General features: G+C 35.5%; 2 protein-coding genes across 2 annotated transcripts; one reads left to right on the top strand and one right to left on the bottom strand.

Moving 5' to 3' along the window:
- The first annotated feature begins 600 nt into the window (after window positions 1-600).
- Window positions 601-8,981, top strand: LOC18099899 (probable anion transporter 6, chloroplastic). Its single transcript, XM_024603712.2, has 15 exons — window positions 601-1,206; window positions 1,368-1,513; window positions 2,686-2,785; window positions 3,062-3,114; window positions 3,825-3,899; window positions 4,249-4,329; window positions 4,605-4,666; window positions 5,434-5,501; window positions 5,963-6,078; window positions 6,227-6,263; window positions 6,906-7,001; window positions 7,081-7,222; window positions 7,324-7,376; window positions 8,085-8,171; window positions 8,649-8,981. Exons 1-15 carry the CDS (start codon window positions 805-807, stop codon window positions 8,748-8,750), a joined length of 1,620 nt encoding a protein of 539 aa, XP_024459480.1. The 5' UTR covers window positions 601-804; the 3' UTR covers window positions 8,751-8,981.
- Window positions 8,982-9,254: 273 nt separating this feature from the next.
- LOC18099898 (heparanase-like protein 3) lies at window positions 9,255-12,676 on the bottom strand. The gene is made up of 9 exons (XM_006381021.3): window positions 11,999-12,676; window positions 11,743-11,779; window positions 11,441-11,624; window positions 11,199-11,347; window positions 10,794-11,024; window positions 10,512-10,701; window positions 10,308-10,433; window positions 9,869-9,968; window positions 9,255-9,793 (listed from the first exon to the last, which is right to left on the bottom strand). Exons 1-9 carry the CDS (start codon window positions 12,257-12,259, stop codon window positions 9,383-9,385), a joined length of 1,689 nt encoding a protein of 562 aa, XP_006381083.3. The 5' UTR covers window positions 12,260-12,676; the 3' UTR covers window positions 9,255-9,382.
- Window positions 12,677-12,943: the final 267 nt, after the last annotated feature.

Raw genomic sequence — 12,943 nt, 5'->3', positions numbered from 1 at the left:
CACAAAATTTGAGATAGAAAGAGAAAAGAAAAAGGAAATAAAAAAGAAATGGTCAAGCGACAAACTGCAATAAATTTTAAAAAATATGTCATATTATCGTGTTAAGGGCGTCAATATCTTACAAACACCACTCGAGAAGAATTTTTTAATTATATTTAATAAATGTAATTTACAATAATATCTCTAAACATCCTTAAAAATTACAAGAAAAACAATATAAAATAAAAAAAAAAGTCATTAGACAGATTTCAATTGGTTTTGTCTTATATCAAAATAATTACATTATTCTAAAAAATTTAAAAATATAAAAATATCATTAAGTAGTGGACATTGTGTTATTTAATTCCAAGGTTAAACGAGTAATTTTATTGTATATTAAAAAAATAAAAATACCAAACTAACATTATATAATTTGTAAAAAACAATTCAATGCTTAGTTCAAAATTTTAATATTCAAGTAACAATATAATAATTACATTATTACAAGGAAATATAACTTTCCTTCCCCTTTAGTTATTTTTTTTTAATTGACGAAATTTTGTAAATATAAGGTAAGTTGTAACTGAGCCGAAGCCCACAAAACTTGGTGTAGGTCCCTCTAACTAACAACAGCCACAAGCCATCTTCCTCCGTGGCCACCTCAGGTCCTTGCAAATGATATGCCGAAGGTATCTCCCATGGCTTCCATTCACTTAAGAATCACATAAACTCGACACATTACATGCTGCTGCTAACACTTTTTATGTCTGTATATCCACTTCACTTCCAGAAATTATAGTTCCCTTTTGTCCCTCAAGAAAAAAAATGGCAAATTTCACCTTCAAAGCAGAGAACTTTTCCTCTCTCTCACACCACACAAACACACAAACCTCACTCTTGAACACGACCACCTCATTCAAGACCAATTCTTTACGTTTATTACACTCTAAAAACAGCTTGACGTTCAGGGTTTGGTGTGGTATTAAAGAGAAAGAGAATGTGACAGGAAGTGAGAGGGTCCCTGATGTACTCACTGGACCAAAAAGAGTTGATGAGTTGGACCCCAAGAGGGGTTCAAGTTTGGATTTTGAGCAAAAATTGGGGAATGATAGTGGGTCTAGTGAAGTGGGTTTTGATTGGAATTGGCCTCCATGGAAGAATATTCCTCAGAGATATAAGCTTATTGGCACCACGTCACTTGCCTTCGTTATTTGCAATATGGACAAGGTAAGTGTATTTGGTCTAATTTGATATGTTCATAGGCCTTGGTAATTGTTCTTGTCGGATTGAAACAAAAAAGGAGTGATTTTTAAGGTGCTGCTAATGTTAGCTACTTGGTCATGTGTGTGTGGCTAAAGTTAATTTTGATCAATTTGCTAATTGGGTAGGTGAACTTGAGTGTTGCTATAATTCCTATGTCACACCAATTTGGGTGGAATGCATCAACGGCTGGGCTAGTGCAGTCATCCTTCTTTTGGGGTTATGCTTTGAGTCAATTGCCAGGAGGTTGGCTTGCCAAGATTTTTGGTGGGAGGTTAGTTCCTCATTGCTCGCTGTATTTATATGGTCTTTCATGTTAGAGGACTGTGTCATTTCCATTAATAAACTACTTTTTTCTAAACTCCAGCAGTGAGAAACCTCTTGTTTAAGCTCCGGTAATGGATATAATCCTTTGAAGCATGAGGAGGGCTATATTAGTATCTTCCTGTGCAGAATTTTACCTTGAGCTATTTTTCTTCTTCTCCTATTTACTTAAACTGGTATAAGTACTGCTAACTCTTGATTAAGATCTAGTTGAATGATCTTCTATGTTTGGTTACTGGCCAAAGGATGTTTTCGATCACAATAAGTTTATCCGATAATTGAACATAGCAGGAAAGAAGAAGAGATTTATATGGTTAATTTAACTTGTTGTCATTGATGTGTTGGGTTGAATTGAGGTGTTAGGTGTTGGAGTTGAGTGCTATATTTACTTTTACGAGCTCAAATTCCCTTAAGAAAGGTGGAGCTACTTCTGATTTAACAAAAATCAATATTAGGTCATTGCAACTATCAATTTATCTGCTTTATTCGAGTAGCCCCTCCATTAAGATTGAGAAAACTGTTCTTTTTGTTTGATCGTGATCCTAACTTTCTGCTCATTGATGCTGATACATCCCATTTTCATTGATGTGCATTGATATACTTCATTTCCATTTGACTTTCTAAACTCTAAATGTGACACCTCAACTATAGCAGTTTTGGGCAATAAGAACAGCAAACAGTTCCATTATAACCTTAGATTTCATACTTAATCCATCCCCTCTAGAGCTTAAATGTACAAGTTGTAAACAGTTTATGTTCTTGCACAAGTTATTGTTTCATCTCAATGTAATTGAATGATTGCTCTATGATTATCCTATCTATTAAAGCAGTAAAAAAGGTATATGTTTCTGGAAATATGGCTGACTCCACTTGGGCAGTTCATGGTTTTAATGGATGCACAGGGTCTCTTTAAAGATTGAGGATAATGCCGTAATAGACACCCAACTCTTTCTAGCATTCTAATTCAGAAAGAGAGGACTCCAGAAACCAATTGTTTTATGGAGTAAAATTAATTTTCTAGAGATCCAATGCACTGCAAGCGTTTCACCTGTCTTCCGGGTTTGGTGCAAATTGTATGATACAAGCCTAATGCCTTACTTTTTGTTTATATTTATTTTTCAGAAAAGTTCTTAAGTTTGGAGTTTTGACATGGTCAGTGGCCACAGCACTTCTTCCTTTTCTTGCTGGATATATGCCTGGACTTGTGTTGTCAAGGGTTTTGGTATGTGCAGCTTCTCCCATACTCCATATGTTGAACTAGTATTTCAGTCCAACTAGTGTACATCTTTTCATGAATCTGCAATTGTTTAGTACTTATGTTTGTGTCATAAGCATTTGATAATACTTTAGAGATTCTCCCTTTCTTAATTAGTCCGTGTCTCTCTGTCTTTCATAATACTCTTGTGCATTTTGCTTTGATGTTCCTTTACTCAATGTTAAATTGCTTAAATTTGTTTCTTGTCTTATTGAGCTTTTCTCTTACGTGTTCCATATCTAGGTTGGAATAGGAGAAGGAGTTTCGCCATCGGCAGCAACTGACCTCATTGCCAGGCATGTATGACATCCAAAGCTCTATAGGAGCAAGTTTTAGTGAACCTTTTAGATAATATTTGCTGAAACACAGTCAACCACTGCTATGTTTTTGTGTCGGGTTTTTGGTTGGTTTGTTTCATGTGTTTCATTAGAGTAGTATTCCTTTGCACTTTTCTTGATGTTTCTTATGCTCATGCTCATGTCCAGATTGCATTCTTTTACATTATTGAGTAAAATTGGTAGTCTCGTGAAGAACTTCATAGAGATTTCATTGTGGAATATTTGGAAGTTAATTTTGTTATGTGTAACATTATGACTCTTTCTGTGGTTTATAGAGTTCCCTGCCCACCTCTAACAATTTATACATGTACAATAATAATCTCTTAATTGTATATATTAATTCATGTTTACACTTAGACACTGATGTCTCCCATCTCTGCCTTTTGAGGTTCTTCTTGGCTTTCTTCTGTTTCATATCAACTTATTATCTGTATGGGACTTGTCTTGCCTATTTTGTGGTAGGCTGTGTCCTGTTCTCTTATTCTCTGCTACTGAACTTGTGCTCTTTGGCTTGTTATAATCTGTTATATTTTGCATCCTCATTGACTGATAGTGGCCCATAGGTTGCTTTCTTATGTTGCTTGTATTGTAGAAAGCCAATCTCTGTTGAAGAGATAATGTAGAGTTATTTTCTCCTTTTGATTGGTATTGACCAACATTGCATGCAGGTCAATACCTTTGGAAGAGCGATCACGAGCTGTAGCATTCGTCTTTGGGGGACTGAGTGTAGGAAGTGTTATAGGGTATGTTTTTCTAAATTTGGTCTGTGATAGCAACAATTCTTTTCTACTGATCAGGAAACTGCTTACCACTTTATTTACAGAATGTTAACTGTAAAAATTGACCATAGAGTATATTCAACCCATTGGCATATGTGATTGTCAATTATTAGAGAAACTAACACAGCTTTTCATCTTCCTGGTGTTAAATTGCAACTGAAAGAATTAAGTGTGTTAGGTCTGTGAAACACATTTAATAGACAAATTCATGCTATGGTTAATGTTTTTCTTTTTTCTGAGTCTATTTTTTTAGTTAAAGTGAGCACCTGGCTTCAATTGCTAGTCGTTTCTAACAGTTTTAAAGTTCATGCAGGCTTCTTTTAGCTCCTCCCCTTATTCAGAATTTTGGTTGGGCATCTGTATTTTATATATTTGGCTTTCTTGGGTTAGCCTGGTAAGTATCTGTCACTAATCTCTTGGATTCCAATGCTTACCTGCTTCTGCCTTGAACAGAAGGAATTTCACACTTTGGTGATGCATGAAAAGGCTTTTCACTCAATGTTAAATAAAAAGATAATATTTCATGGCTTTTTGGTTCACTGTGATTCTGAACTGACTGTTTAATACTTGCATTTGTTTATTTGATTATATTCAGTTTTTTAAGTTGCTAATGTTAACAACTGAATGAAAGTTGACTTCGTACTTGTGGCAACACCAAAAATTATGAAGGTTTTTGGGGTTTCAATATCTTGAAGAGGGGCAAGCTTCACACTCTGCCAAGCCTGCTTCACGTAAGCATTAGCTTCTATTGTTTTTTTTTCTATTCTTGATTTGATGAATAAAGCTTCTTAGTTTATTGATAAGTAGGTAATGATTGGTTGACTACTTTTATATAATTGCCACAATCATATGGTGTCTTCTTTTGCATCTCTTTTCATGTACTGGCAATACCTTATTCTACACTGCCTTTCTGATGTAAATTATTTGGTTAGTCTACCTGATGTTGCATGTATGATGAATATTTTCCCTAATTTATACAAATTTAGCAATTTCACAGCAGAAGATACAGATTATTTAAGCTAAAGGAGTGGCATATCTGAAACACCCTATTGTTTGGGTAGCCTCGAACAATAGTTCACATATTGTCATATTGAGTTGCTAGAGAATAACCCACTTTATATGCCAAATATCAGCTTTGTCATAGAAATTTATCCTCCATATTATTCAAAGCATACTCTCTATCTCTTTTCAACTGGGTACACTTGAACTGATCAATTTTGTTGCCTCGGAGACAATCCACTAGGATTTATCTCATCTTCTAAATGGAGTTAGCATATTACTTTTACACCAGAAGCATGTTTTCCCGAGTCTTCAGATGACTTTCTATGCTCAACTGCAGTATTGACCTCTCATTGGAGGGTTATCCTGGGAAAGGCTCAATTCTTAGGTGGTGTACTGATATGATCTACATAAAAATGATTGGTAGTGAAAATGTCGTTTTTCCTTGAGATCCTTTCCGCATAGTCATGAGTGGACTTTTCCTTGATATGTTTGACAGGGCCCCAATCTATCCATATGGAAAAATCTTTTAGTAATTCTCTTGCAGCGTTGGGTGGCTCACTGAAGGTACAATGCTTTCTCCTTTTCTTTATTCGGCTATATAAGATTGGAAACTTGAAGGATGGAAAAGGTACTGATTGAGCTATTGATTGTATCTTAAATGCAATACTTCTTGAAAAGTGGCATGTTTCACTGATTTGTCTAGTTAAACCCAAGTAACTAGGCTTAGGGGTCGTTCAATACTCTTATAGTCAATGGCAATAGCCAATAAGTCTGCCTGAATTCAACGTACTATAGTTGACTGTTCTTTGTAACAAAATGGTTTGAAACATTGTTCACTAGGATTGCCATTACCATCACTCTCATATTATTGATTGTTCTCACATGAGTTTAAACATGTTGGGGTTTTTTATTTCTTTTCCTATTTTTGTGAACTGTATGATACCTGATAACGAAATTAAAAGAACCTTCCTAAAACTTTTGTGTTACCTTTTGCCTCACTTTCCTTACTGGCTCTATTGTGGCAGGATGTGCCCTGGAAGGCTTTTTTCCGAACCCCAGCTGTATGGGCAATGATATATGCTCACTTTTGTGGAAGTTGGGGTCACTATAACTGTTTATCTTGGCTTCCTTCTTATTTCAGGTATCTTTGCAGTTCTACTCTCTGAATTTCGTTTCTCATCGTTCTGGAAGAAAAGCATTTATAATCTTCTATATCAATATCTTCAATGTGCTTGTCATTATGGCTGTAATGGAAAAGAAACTTAACTTTCAATCGATATGCCATGCAGTGAGGAGCTGAGCCTGAATTTGACAGAAGCTGCATGGGTAAGTTTGAAGATGTACGATTGTCCTACAAATTTTAGTCCTTCTCACACTTTAGTCATTTATAGTACTTGTATTGTAAATATAAGGAATAATTCTGTAGCTTAAAATTTGACAAATTAAATTCTCACGTCTTGAAATGAAAAGGAGCGCTGTTGTACAAGAAATTGCTTGTTTCAACATCTCATGCTTTGGCCTTGGTATCCTATATACGATGTAATTGAAATATAAGTTCTGGTTTGAAATCATCCATCTGCATGCATCTTTTGATGTTAAACACTGCTACAGTGAAAGGCAGGTCCAATAACATAGCAGAAGCGTTGGTGATATCAAGACAGCATGCTTTTTTTATCTGAGAGGAATTAATCTTCCTTGCAGTAATTTGGCCAAGTTTTGTACTCTGAAAGTGAGTACTATATGAATGCTTTCTACTAAATTATCATGGTAAAATGATTAGTTAGTACCCTAAATACTTGGGAGCTTAACATGTAAAGCATTGGTGATAACACTTGACAAACTTGAGAATGCCTTGCCATTCCAAAAGGTCTGAATATTGGATAGTCATCCGTCATTTGATTGTTTAAATGCATTTGAACATTTTTTATATATTTTATTTTCCTATGAAGTAACTATTAACCATTTCAGGTTTCCATCCTTCCTCCCTTGGCTTCAGTTTTTGTGACTAGCTTTGCCGCACAGCTCGCTGACAACTTAATTGCTAATGGAGTTGAAACCACTACGGTCTGTAAAACCAGACATCTATTATAGTTCTGCACATTTATAATCATCACCTTGAAGCTTGACCTTTTTGACCTTGCAGGTGCGAAAGATTTGCCAAACAATTGCCTTCTTGTCTCCTGCTCTTTGCATGACGCTCTCCTCTGTTGATCTAGGACTTCCACCCTGGGAGATTGTGGGGATTCTCACTTGTGGCTTGGCCCTCTCAAGCTTTGCCTTGTCAGGTACTGAACTATTTAAGAACCTTTTTAATTCATTTTGTGAATTGGAACAAATTGACTTGTGCTAGGTTAATTTCTATTTCAATGATCTACAATTTTTGCAGGACTTTACTGTACACATCAAGATATGTCTCCTGAATATGCAAGTATACTGTTGGTATGTGGCCTACAAATCATAATTTTGTTGCATATGCTATGCATTTTCTGATCAGTCTCCTGGTGAGATTGATCTTAGGTGTCATAAACATGGATTATTAGCTTATTTCTCACATGTTCCTCACTTTATATCTACTTCAAATCAACTCAGCACATGGTTCCTGAATCTTGTGCATCATTATTTATGACATGGATCTGGAGAACCCACATATCCAATAATATACCTCTTGCAAAGTGGAGTTGGTTTTTCAGGTGAAAAATCAGAAACTGAAAAATAAAAAACCATGTTGATTCACTTCATTTAGTGGGTTTTTCTCAGTGATCTGTTATCTTATTTTTCCAGCTAGCCACTTCTCTTAATAAAATTGATCGCAAGACTAGCATTCTAAATTATCTAATAAAACCATTATTGGCGTGGATTTTGCTCCTATCACCAATGAGCATTCCCGTGGTCTCCCTGCAGATTCTTCATGCTGTTATCAAAAATTGTATTGAACTGGAAGTTCTAGACTAAACTTTCGTGAAACATTCCTGTGGTAGTGTTTCTAATTTTAGCTCCAGGTCAAGCACATAATTTATTCATTTGGATCCATGATCAATTGAGTCCTGTAAGCTTGCTGCCAGTTCAAGGTCTTCGCTTGAATTTGTAAAGAAAAAGACCTTCCTTTAACCATTATAATCATTCAATCTATCTAATTTTCCTACGCAGGGCATTACCAACACCGTTGGAGCAATACCTGGAATTGTAGGTGTTGCCTTGACTGGTTATCTTCTTGATACAACTCATTCGTGGAGTGTAAGTTACCTCTACCTCTTACGGAATATTTGGTTGAATGTAATGGATCATGGTCCATGATATTCTTATGTTTGTTTTTGTAATTTTTAAAACTGTAATAAAATGGATCGTTATAATTTATATTAAAAAAAAAAAAGCTATGTAATGAACCATTACAAAAAAAAGCTATTAATGAACCATTACATATTAAGAGTAATCATGCGAAGATGTAATTATAAAGAAATTTATTAAAGACGAAACTGTAGTTTTTCTTATAAAAAAAATTATAAGAACCAAGAAACTTTCAAATAAAGACCAATTTGTTAAAAAAAATGAAATAGAGGGACTAAAGTAATTTATTTGAAAACTTTAGGGACTGAAAATGAAATTTAGTACTGATTACATTACATTACATCTATTTTCAAGTAAATAATCTCTGGATAAGCTGTTATTAACTTCTTCCTTTAACTGTTTGTTTCTCATATTTGTACTCCGCAGATTTCTTTATTCGCACCATCAATTTTCTTCTACTTGACTGGTACGATTGTATGGTTGGCATTTGCCAGCAGCAAGCCTCAAAACTTCTCCAACACAGATTGACTTCGATTGTCTTTGGATCAGTTTTCTTGAATGAAGCATCCAAATTAGAGAGAGAGAGAGAGCACACCATTCATTATGTTATACTTTTACTTCTTTTTCCATAGCGTTTGGTGGGAATTGCCTCATCTACCAATAGTTAGCTTCATTTGTATATCTCTGTACACAGAAAATACCTTATGTATATTGATTTCAAGTGTAATCCACCAAGCAAAATGCATAGTTGACTTTGTAGCCTTGGTTGGCCACCAAAAACATTTACTTAACACGCTTGTCGTATAGCTGTGTTTTAGCCCTTTAGGGCTTGCATTTTACGTTATGCCTTTAAACCTCAAGAACTCTGTTACACCAATATTTCTCTGCATTTTACGTTATACATCAAAGGAAATGTCCAAAGGCAGTTCATTGCGGGACCAGCTGCTACAAAGCAGTAAAGAAATTTATGTTGTATTCTGGTCCATTACATGGGCACTGGTTGTAAGGGAAAAAAAAACCATGGCATAATAATTTACCAAAAACATTTGTCATTGTATTCTTCGCCAAGAACGAATGTAACATGTGCTTGTATTCTGTCTTATGTGGCGGATCACTATTTACTACGTGGAACCAATTTCAGTTCCGTGTAGTGCTACTACCTAGCTGCAAGCAGGGAGAACATATGGCATTTGAACGAATACAATAGAGAAAGGAGCAACCATTATTGGCTTGGACGAATTTACATGTAAAGGCTCCAAGGAAGGGATGTCCCCAGATGAATTTACAGTTAAAATGTTCCCATTAAGTAGCATTGTTTGGCTGTGTAAATCTCCATCTTTAGCTGTTAGATGGTATTCCTCTCTTGTTATCCCACTTGTGGACCGTTGAGGTTGCTGAATGACCTTTGATTTATGGGACTTATGAGACCTATGAGACCTGTGAGGTTTGTGGAGCTTGTGAGACCTGTGAGGCTTGTGTTTCTGGTGCAATCTCCGAGTACTGTTGAATGTTACAGTGACTTCAACAGTTGTGCTATTGTCAAGGTTGATTAGTAGTAATGTGATCCCTTTCTGCTAAGATTATTAATCAAATTAGATAATAAAGGCCTCCACTTGTGTGATGATTGTGTTATGGAATTAACTTACGGATTGTTTCGCGCAATGAGTATAAGCACGTATCTTTTTTGTTCCAGAAAAGCTGGTTGATAGAACGTTTCTTCCCATTAATCGGTGCCAAAGAAGAGCACTGCAACGAAGATAGCGAACATTAGAATTTCTTAGAGACCTTGTAAGACCGAGTTATAATAGATATTCCCTAATGGGAGTCAAGGGATTTCATCTTTGGCCTGTTCTGACTATTGATTAGGCCAGGGTTGATCAAATTATTTTCATAATCAGCATAAATTTGGAAAAATGTTCCTAATTTAGTAGGCCTATTTTAAAACTTCATCTTCATTCTTTTTGCAGACAAAGGAATTTCTTAAAAAATCGTAATAATAATAAAAAGAGAATTCATTGCACTCTTTCATTCTATCCTAATATCTAACTTTTCAGACCACCTGCCAGCATAAGAACACCAGAATACCTGTAGTAATCCGGATTTGGAACAAAAGTAGTAGTGTTGAGTAGACCATAATTGCCACCAATCAATGACTGTCTGCAGTATGTTTTTGTATCATAAGCTGATGCCATCCCAAGCTGATCCAAGTACCTGTTTTGACATCCCTGGACTTAGAAATCCACGCAAGAAAAGCTGAAGATTTTTGTTATAAATTTTGTCCTCACTTACCAGAAACTAAACACGAACGCATTGGTAACAAGGTTACGGCCACTGTTGTAAGCCCCACCTGATTCACCAACCCATGCAACTGCTGAAGTTGCAGAACTCTTTATGGTGCTTTGGAGGCTATTGAATGTATCAGCCTCACCATCAAGATAGGATGGATCAAGGATCTTTTCGATGAGATGTGTATCAACCCCTGCACAAGAAAAGGGTATAGTCATGTCAGATTCGACCTACTGTACAAGGTGTAAGGCTACAGAAGTTGAATCATTTTCTTCAAAGAGATACCTGGACCAAGATTGTATATGTGGTGGGTGATCGCATTTACAGAATTGCCTGTTTTATCTACAAACTCTTTGAACCAATTTGCATCAAAGAATCCTCCAGGTGCTATAACTAGTGGTTTCGGTTCAATACTGCTGTATATCTTTTTCACTGTGTTATACAGGGAAATTGTATCAGAAGCATACTGAGCTGCTGCAACTCTTGTTCCAACACCACTTCCACTCAATTCATTTCCTGTTCAGCAAAAATTACTTACAGTTGGTTTAGATAAATTAATCTCAGCAATATAAATTGATCATAGTCAGTTCCCACTTTCCATATAGTCAATAATCAATGATACTTCTATTGATTTCATGAAACATTAAGCGTTAGCATTAATCATGAGAAATCAATGGAGAGTGTTCTTACCGAGCTCCCAGCCATAAATAGAGTAGTTCTTTTTGACAGTATAGCTTATAAACGATTCTGCATTGGTGTAGTTCCAAGCTCCTACTGCAGAACCATCAGATGTTATGGACCGGCCAGCGAGAGCATTTAACCCAAATATAATTTCAGCCCTGAATTTGCAAAAGTAAGATGTGGTTCAACTCCTAGAAATTGTAAAGTAAGGTTAAAAAGAAACAGGAGAGAACATTGTTCTTAGTTGTTACCCAGATTTCTTGAAAAAGGCATTTAGCTCATCCCATCTATACATGGGCAAGCAACCTTGAGTGAAACCAAACATCTCACTGGTGTTTTTAACAAATTGAACACAAGGTTGCTTATTATCTTCAGTGTCGTAAATGACCTTATCTTGCAAAGTGCCTCCTAATCTGATTTTCAATGGTGAAAAAGCTGGACCGTTGCGCCAAGAAAAAGTAATTAGAATCCTAAAAAGCATTAAAAAGAGTTCTTGCTAAATAAAACATGAAATTGAAGAAGAAAAGGTTGCTTTGCTTCAAAGGACTCTTACCCTTTATGGCATTTAACAAGATGTTGTTGTTGAGATCCTGCATAAGAGAAAATATAAAACAAATTTCAAAAAGAATACATGTTTAGAGAATAATTTCCTAAGAACTCATACGTAATAGTATAATGCCAGTGAAGTTTGGAGAAGTACAGGACAGGAAAGGACAAGCATTTCAAGCTCAGTTTCAATTATCAAACATCATAATCAGATATCTAAAACAACTTCAAAAGCGGAAAAGCATACTAAAATGGATCATTACCAGATTAATGAGAGAAGCCTGGTCCCAGCTGCATGTCCCATAATCACATTTCTCAGGTGGCCACCAATCCAAGGTGGCACAAATGAAATCTTCATCAATCTTTCCAATGGAAGTCTTTCCATCAATGAAAACAGTTCCTTCACTAACACTGCTATTATCGTTTCCAGCCACAGCACTTTGTGAACTCACATAAATGAAGCTGCAGCTAATGATGCACACCAGTAAGCACAACCCCATTTCCCGGTTCTGCAAAGAACTCATCTTTTTGTAAGCAAATACAAGTTCAAGATCTAAGGCTTTCTGTATAAATGGGTAAGGTAGCCATGAAAGTGGCAGAGGATGTGGGGTTACCAGAGGTTTTGCCACAGCAGGCTACAGAATTTAATAAGGGATATAAAAAATTTAGAATACGTTCACAAGTAAGATATAAATATGATTGATGATATTATAAAAGAAAATAAATTTATTGGTGATTATTGAAGCTTTGTTTGATAGGCAAATACTTAGTAACTTGTAACCACATTCAAGCTTTGGTTCTCTTTTCTTTAAATCTTTTGCCTGTGGAACCTTGCAGGTCAGAATAATGAGAGGTTTGTTGCAAAGTGGGCCATGGCTTTTCATGAAAGCGGCTAGTTGCCGATCAATTTTCAAGGGCCTTTGTGCCTTGCTTCTCTATGAATGTGTGTGATCCTGAGACCCACTCGTTTGGTTAGTTCTCAAGTTTTTGTTGACACTCTCTGTAGTTTTCGAATTAAAAAGATGCTCTTTTAAAATGCTTTTTAGTTAAAAATATATTAAAGTAATATTTTTATTATTATTTTAACATGACATACAAAATAATTTGTAAAAAAATTAATTTAATATTTTTCTAAATAAAATACATTTTAAAATTAAACCACGTTAACCAGCACACTTTTAATTATTAATTATTAATTATGTTGGAAC

This window comes from Populus trichocarpa, chromosome 6 (assembly GCF_000002775.5).
Source record: "Populus trichocarpa isolate Nisqually-1 chromosome 6, P.trichocarpa_v4.1, whole genome shotgun sequence".
Taxonomy (NCBI): Eukaryota; Viridiplantae; Streptophyta; class Magnoliopsida; order Malpighiales; family Salicaceae; genus Populus; species Populus trichocarpa.
Note: the sequence above shows the minus strand (reverse complement) of the source record. Positions and strands in the feature narration are given on the sequence as shown.

Bases quoted from the DNA above. Each gene is read 5' to 3' on its own strand.
- LOC18099898 (XM_006381021.3), bottom strand. From the start codon at position 12,259: ATGAGTTCTTTGCAGAACCGGGAAATGGGGTTGTGCTTACTGGTGTGC. The intron at 9,969-10,307 runs GTATTCTGGTGT...TCTTCGTTGCAG, and splicing joins CCAAATCCGGATTACTACAG to TGCTCTTCTTTGGCACCGAT. The intron at 9,794-9,868 runs GTAAGTTAATTC...TAATCTTAGCAG, and splicing joins CTCATTGCGCGAAACAATCC to AAAGGGATCACATTACTACT.
- LOC18099899 (XM_024603712.2), top strand. From the start codon at position 805: ATGGCAAATTTCACCTTCAAAGCAGAGAACTTTTCCTCTCTCTCACAC. The intron at 7,002-7,080 runs GTCTGTAAAACC...TTGACCTTGCAG, and splicing joins ATGGAGTTGAAACCACTACG to GTGCGAAAGATTTGCCAAAC. The intron at 7,223-7,323 runs GTACTGAACTAT...CAATTTTTGCAG, and splicing joins CTCAAGCTTTGCCTTGTCAG to GACTTTACTGTACACATCAA.